Below are 7,605 nucleotides of genomic sequence, written 5' to 3' on the forward strand. Positions count from 1 at the left end.
TCAAAATTGATGGAAGCCATGGCATCTACTGCTCGAGTCTCAGCTACAAAGCACTTTCCCCAGTCTTCTTCTTCTTCAGTAGCTTTCTCAGTTTGAGCCATATTACTCTCTTTGACTCGACAATATCTTTTTATGTGTCCTATTTTGCTGCACCGATAGCATTTGGGAGACTTCTTACCGTGATTGTTAGAAGACTCTTCCTTCTTTCCTGGCGAGCTTGAACCACCTAAGGAGCGAGAGTGTAGCCTATCTCTTGCTTTTCCTTTAAAGTTCCTCTTATCGGCTACAAGAGCATTTCCTTCACCTTCTTTGACAGATACTCCAGCCAACTATTTGTCTAATAACTCCTGTGACGATAACAAATTCTCAAATTTCTCCAAGGATGGTTGTTGAGCCCATCCTTGAATTGATGTAACAAAAGGAATATATTCTGACTTCAAATCACGAATTATAATTCTTCTCATTCGTGCTTCAGAAATAGCCTCGTCCGGATTTAATAGAGATATTTCAGAACATAAGTTTTTAATCTTCAAGAAGTACTCAGCAATAGAAAGATTACCTTGAATGGTGTTGACCAATTCGTTCTCCAAAATCTGTAGCCGAGCTTCATCCTTCTTGTTGAACAAACGATCAAGGGTCCTCCATATTTCATGAGCTGATTTACACCTTATAATATGATCAAATAAACTGGGAGAGATGGACCTCTTCAGGATGAACTCCGCCTTGGCATTAATCTGCTTCCACTTCTTACGTGCGTCATTGTTTTCCGGTGCATCGGCAGGAGGATTTGTGTTACTCCCATTGACAACTTCCCACAAATCCTCGCCAACAAGGTAGGACTCCAAACAGGTCTTCCATACCTTGTAGTTGGACTGGTTCAATAATTCCATCCCCAGTCCATTAGCACGACCACACACATCCATATAGAAAAAAACAATTGAATCGACCACTAACCCGATCTTAAAAATATATCCAGAAGCCAACGTATATGGCTATGGCTCTGATACCATGTAGAGAAATATAGCAGAAGAAAAGTAAATCGGAGAAAACTTCTGCTAGCCCAAGATCGTTATTAAGATTGGAAGATTCAACTAAAGAAGAGGAAGCTTTGGAAAGGAGAAAGAAAATTTTAGATAGGAGAACTTGGTTATGGAAGAAAGGCTTTCTTGAACTACTTGAATTACTTGGTTACAAATGATCAAGTCCACTCCTATTTATACTTGTCTAAGGATGGTTCTAGACATTCTTCTAGATACATCTATAAGAAAAATCTAGCAAACCTTAACTTCTTGCAATACTCTAGACTATCTAGAAATCTGTTCAAGATATTTATCCAAGATACTATACTAGGCTATTCTAGAATCATTACTAAATATCTAGAATTTTTTATAGTTCCAAAAAATCTACTTTATAATTTCACACTTAGTTATGCTGTTAGAAAGATGTCTCGATCCAATCCATTCTTGGTGTCAAATAGAGAAAATAATGGATGTCAATAACCTGGCACGGCATCTCGATCCAATCCATTCCTGTTGTCAAATAGAGAAAATAATGGATATGTCAATAACCAGGCACGACAAAGCACTGTCCATGTGCATGAAATAAACTTTTTGGTCTTATTATTTGTCAATCACAGTATACTAGCTAGCTCAAGTCATGGTATGGCAAGAAAAGGCCTTAAACAATTCAGCAACTATGCCTGACTGAGTTCATCATTTTTTTCTCTTCGCGATATGTTTGTTGCGCGTATTTATGTGTTTACAAGTTAATTGTTGCAGATTTGAAACTCTAGACAATCAATAATGATTCACTTGGCTAAAACTGTAGTTGCGGGTGCAAAACTGATAATAAATGGGAATCTTAGATAACACACGACTTACAAAAGGTTGCTTGGCAGTTATTTTGCTCTGACTCTCTAAAAAAGTTGTCGCATTCATGTCGGATTCTCCAAAAGTGTACTACTTTTGGAGGATCCAACACGCACCTGTTGGCATTTTTGAAGAATCCGAGTAACATAGCTTGGCAGGCAAAAACATCTCAAAGATAGGGAAATTGAAACATCACCACTTCCATTTATCATTCCAGAATCATCACTCAATTATTTATGTTAACAATCCATGAGGACTAACAGAGAGCAAGTAGTGTCTCTTAACAAGATAACTGCATAGAGAACAAATTATTTTATTGGTACTATGTCTTCCAACCATGCAGTACCTATGCTAAAGTATCTTTTATCACATTTCACTTATCAGAGAAGCAGTAGCATTAGTTTCAGCAGAAATATCCCAAACTCTATCAGAAACACCAAAGTTGAGGTTATATTTGGGCTGCTTGTTGGGAAAAAACAATCCAAAATGCTTCTCCAGTTCAGGGTTCTTGTTATTCTCATCAAACATTGCAAATAAATAGGTCTCAATGACTCTATTAGGCCTTCTTGGACTACCCCTTTTAACATGCTGAATTAAGTTCCTGTAGTAAGTTGCTGCATTGTTTGTTGTCGCTCCAAATGCGCCAGCAGATGGCCAACCACTCTCGGACACAACAATCTCTATCGATCCCCCTCCGGCTCGAGATAGGGCAGCATAAACAGCATCCAACATTGCATCAAATAAGTTCCTATATCCAAGTGAACCATCTTGTACCACCACATTAGGTGCAGTGAAAAGAGCATAGGGGAGAGAAATATCGCGCGGATTACCAGAATAGCTAAAATAAGGGTAAATGTTAACGAGCAAAGGAGAGTTTATGCCCCTTAAAAACCCAATAATCGGATCAATGAACGACCTAACGTCATTCCTAAACGAACCCTGCGATGGCGGAAAAGAGTTCCCGATCAAAGTCATGTCTACAGAAGTTGAAACTTTGATGTTGTTTCGCAAACCAGCTGAAGAAATTGCATTCTGAATGTTTCTCATGGCAGGAAGAAGATATCGGGTAAATGAAGATGTGCCTGTTACAGGGCTGACTTCATTTCCTACAGCAATGTACCTGTTGAAAACATAATTAAGTAAATAAATGTGCACTCTATAACAACTTAAATAGATAAAAGTTCACTCTCTAACAATGTAAGCATTTAGATGAGATGTTCACACATGTCAACATGGAATTAGAGCAAGCATAGGTACTGAATTTGAGTCTTACGGACACATATTATCAATATGTACTCCACATGTTTGGCCTATAAAAAGGGAATCATACCTCACGTGAGGGGTCAACCCTTGTATTTATCATGCATTTAATCATTTTTTTGCTTGTAATATACATGTATAATAAGCAAGGAGTATCATATGGACCCTTTGCTTGAATGTGATGTTGAAGATATAATTAAGTAAATAAAAGTGTAATATCTTAATTTTTATTACTAAGATTAAATTATCTAATTTAAGGTAAACATCCATGCGAGTAAGTATTTTGCAGTTGTACCTAAATTTAACAGCTGGCCAGAAATTCCTGACATTTCTTTGTACCCAATTATTTGCATTTGAAGGGTTGGCAGCAAGGTTTTGGAGATCTGAATTGGGAACACCTAGCATAACTTCAATGTTGGAGCCTCTTAAAGCTTGTAAAGCTGCTTGATTTGGATCATAAAGCCTCATCCTTCTTATGTTTCTTGATTTATAGAGTTGTATAACCTGTGATGCTGGTGGCAAGTTATTGCCTAGCATCCCATAGCAAACACCTATTGATTGAGCCCCTGCTCCAAAAGAATAACAAAGTGTCACAAAACTAATTAATCATAGAATTATTGCAAAGTTAAAATATTTACATAGGTCTCCGTCCCCCTCCTTCAAATTGGAAAAGCTAGTGAGGTTAGGGTAATAATTTTTGGTACGACGAATGTCATTTCCCTGAAAATAACTTGTTTTTTGGAACATGTTTATTTCATTTTTTTTTTTTTTGGTTTGGGTGTTTAGTTGAGTGAGAAATGTTTTGCAAAAATCATTTATTGAAGATGGATTACAATATTAGCATCAAACATGGTAGTGTTTTGCTGAACTTTTTTAGCATTCAAATTGCAAGTATCTAAGTCTTGGTAAAATTAGTGAGATGAAGTTCGAAAGTTGAGATAATTGCGAAGGAAAATGACTTCCATCTAGAGAAACCATTTTCTTTGGTGAAAGATAATTTCTAACACCAAATACAAGAAAATTGTTTATTATTTTAAGAAAAGATAGTTTATGTCATATGAAATACACCCTTAATTGGAAAAACCACACGAGTTTTACCCGAAAATTAGCAACTAACCATGACTAAATGAATGTTGTGCAAGTTAATTTGAAGGGAAAAAAAAAAAACACAAGTCCGATACGAAAAATAAGTAAATAGCTATCAAAATGCATTTATTTTCACACACAAAATACAAGACTATTATGGACTCTAAAATTCAAAAGTTTAGACTTTTTGTCGTTGCAATGTTTATCGAGAGTTTATAGCGTACCTGCTATATCATTGTTGGCAACAAGTAATCCTAGCAATATGATAGCAGCCATTTGAGGAGTGGTATATTTATCTGAGGTAGCCATGAAGAGAAGGCTTGTTAATGGAAACTAAGATATATGAAGCGATTTATATAGATATAGCCTTGAGTTTAATATTCGATCGAGTGGAATTATTTGGAGACGCCAAGAATTGAAATTTTATAGTATATGTTTACTTGTCCTCTTTTTTCAAATAACATTATCTTTAAGATAATCATGAGATGACACATTTACGAGGACAATTAATGTACAATTTTTTGTTATTACTTATATTAATATTGATATTATGAGTTCATGTATTGACACAGTGTAAAACAATACTATACTCGGGTTGACCTATAATAACAAATAACTCTTCATATCAAACCTAATACAAAAACTTAAAAACTGAATAATACTCAGTCTAATTATATTGATAATTTATAAATATTTTACATTACACCGTGTATATAACTTTAAATCTATTTTATTAGGGTAATGAAGTTAAGAGCCGCCGGGTGACTTGTCCGCAGAGGACTGTATAATTTTCTTGGTCAACTTCGTTTAGTAGGAAAAATAAGATGAACTTGATGACGTAGAAGATCAATATTTTCTCTAAATTAAAGGTGCCTTACCTAATATACTTCATCGACTTTGACAAACATATTGCTAGTTCTTTCATCCTCAACACCAATACCATAGACAAAGTGCTACTAAATTAACCCTATATCTAATACTTGTTGCGGTTGAGAATAAGTGTCTACTTAGCCTTTAGTATACCTCTTAAGAAAATACTAACTCTAGATTTTTTTTTAGTTATTTTAACTAAATTGCCCTTAATTAAAATTGAGTTAATGGTCAAAACACACTTGAATTATCATTTTTTTTCGAGTTTCACACCCCAACTATCAGTTGTTCCTTATTCCTATATGAACTAATAACTATCATCATTTATGTATTAAAACACACATTGAAACTAATTAGACCAACTATCAGTTGTTCCCTTTTCCTACCCGAAGTATCTTCATCTATGTATTAAAACACACCTCGAAGCTGATTAGGCCAACTAATCAGTTGTTCCCTTTTCCTACCTAAATTATCACCTAGCTAGGTATGTTTTAATACATAGATGGGGATAGTTCAGGCAGGACAAGGAAACATCTGATAATTCGATGTGAAACTCACGAAAAAATGATAGTTCATGTGTGTTTTTACCATTCATGATAGTTCATGTATGTTTTTACCATTATCTCAATAAAATTTGCACATTATTAATTTGACACATTAAGATCTGGTTGGCACTTAATTACCAAAGTGACACTCATAAGTCTCATTATATTCATGGCGGTCAAACTTGTAATGTGTAAAAAACCTGAGGTATTTCGTATTTTCAGTCTTAGTACATATCAAATGTTGAACCTATTTAATGATATCATAGAAATTGGCTAAATAGACGGACATGACGAAAATCGACCCGAGCAATATATGATACTGGATTCTGAAATTGTCTTCGATTAATAAGCCGGGCGCTGATCCGAATAGACTAAAATTAACATAGGCTTAATCCACCTTATTTGCAATATTTTTTACTTACTTTTTTTTTTTCAAATTACTTTTAAAGTTTTACCTAATGTTAAACTTTTTTTTAACACTTCCCTCTTTTAAATTTTTAGCTATTTTTCTTAAACTTAATTTTTTACTAACGTTCCCCCTTTTACCAATATAGATTTTTTACTAATTTTTTTAGGAAAATAATTTATTCTTAGTTTTCTTTAGTTTACTGTTAACGTTTTTTTTATGTAATGTATTTGTGTAATTTACTTTCTTTAATCATTTAATCCCACATAATTTTAAATTCGGCAAGGACATACATTTGTGGACCTTGAAAGGTGCTTAACACCTTTTGTGTCGTTATAGTGCGTTTGTGTCACGACCCAATCGGAGGGCCATGACGGGCACCCGGAGCTAAGCCACCGGGCACCTCTCATCATACTTCCACAATCATATCTAGGTGAGCCACATGGCCTACTAACAATCTCTACGCATCAATAATGCCATTTCCATTAGGCTAAGGCACTTTTATATTAACATCAACAAACATGCCCATATACATATATACAAGCTGACAAGGCTGGCAAAATGATATACAAAATATGAGCCGACAAGGCTAAAAGACATCTAACTGTACGCAACAGTCTACGAGCCTCTAAAGAGAGTATGTAACATCATATAGACGGGACAGGACCCCGCCATGCCCATATGTATATACACAAAAGAATAGCACCAACAGCTGGAGCTCCGAATCAAATGGAGCTCCTCTATGCAGTCCCTGAACAAGCAGTGTACGGATCAAATCTATCTCCCTGTCCACCTCCGAGCATGATACAGCGTCCACAAACAAAAGGACGTCAGTATGAATAATGTACTGAGTATGTAAAGCATAATCAACAACATAATAGAAGCACGAACGATAACATAAGAAAGAAGAGTCATGGGATGATAGAGCCATTTATACCTCTAGCGACGTTCATCATGTTTACTTACCCTTTATCTAATGGGAACCTTCCAATTAGATACACTTATATATATAGTAGTATCATACCCGACCATAGAGGTTCGGTGTCTTACATACCCGACCATGATAAGGTTTAGTGTTATAAATACCTGGCCCTACCAAGGCTCAGTGTTATCCGTACACAACTGCAGTGGTGTGTGCGCGATAGATATCATACCCGGCCATATAAGCTCGGTGTTCTTAATAGTCATACTTTGATATATATATATATATATATATATATATATCACTGATGGCTCGCCCCCCCCCCCCCCCCCCCCCCCCCCCTGGAAGGAGGCCTTCTTCGCCTTCCACCTAAGCTGCGCAGGAAAGGCCCAAAGCAAATCCCAGGGAATAGTGAAGCTTTATAGGGTCTTTCTGTCCAGGTGCAGGTAGTCCGCATCTTCATACAACTACATTGATCTTAGTAAAAGGTGCTTTAGATGCACGTGGTTCCAAGTTAATGCCAGATAAAAAGGATTTCGGTTATAGTTTTCCGTGCGATGGCCCAGGACGAGGTGGTACTTGTGATATTTCGGCATGGGACGCGTTTTATTTGGCAGTTTTTTGGATGTTAAATACTATTGGATGGGT

At 36.0% G+C, this 7,605-nt stretch overlaps 2 protein-coding genes across 2 annotated transcripts; both read right to left on the reverse strand.

Annotated features, from left to right (window-relative positions):
* Positions 1-329: 329 nt before the first annotated feature.
* On the reverse strand, positions 330-923 carry LOC132619940 (uncharacterized). The gene has a single exon (XM_060334686.1). The coding sequence runs from the start codon at positions 921-923 to the stop codon at positions 330-332; it is 594 nt and encodes a 197-aa protein (XP_060190669.1).
* Positions 924-2,046: 1,123 nt separating this feature from the next.
* On the reverse strand, positions 2,047-4,596 carry LOC132618826 (lichenase). Its single transcript, XM_060333833.1, has 3 exons — positions 4,439-4,596; positions 3,424-3,694; positions 2,047-2,988 (listed from the first exon to the last, which is right to left on the reverse strand). The coding sequence occupies exons 1-3, from the start codon at positions 4,521-4,523 to the stop codon at positions 2,235-2,237; spliced, it is 1,110 nt and encodes a 369-aa protein (XP_060189816.1). The 5' UTR covers positions 4,524-4,596; the 3' UTR covers positions 2,047-2,234.
* Positions 4,597-7,605: the final 3,009 nt, after the last annotated feature.

The sequence above is a fragment of the Lycium barbarum genome, chromosome 11 (genome assembly GCF_019175385.1).
Source record: "Lycium barbarum isolate Lr01 chromosome 11, ASM1917538v2, whole genome shotgun sequence".
Lineage (NCBI taxonomy): Eukaryota > Viridiplantae > Streptophyta > Magnoliopsida > Solanales > Solanaceae > Lycium > Lycium barbarum.

Excerpts from the sequence above, each read along its gene's own strand:
- LOC132619940 (XM_060334686.1), bottom strand. The coding sequence starts at position 923 with ATGGATGTGTGTGGTCGTGCTAATGGACTGGGGATGGAATTATTGAAC.
- LOC132618826 (XM_060333833.1), bottom strand. The coding sequence starts at position 4,523 with ATGGCTACCTCAGATAAATATACCACTCCTCAAATGGCTGCTATCATA. Across the intron at positions 3,695-4,438 it reads TGCCAACAATGATATAGCAG|GGGCTCAATCAATAGGTGTT; the intron begins GTACGCTATAAA and ends CTTTTGGAGCAG. Across the intron at positions 2,989-3,423 it reads TGGCCAGCTGTTAAATTTAG|GTACATTGCTGTAGGAAATG; the intron begins GTACAACTGCAA and ends TGTTTTCAACAG.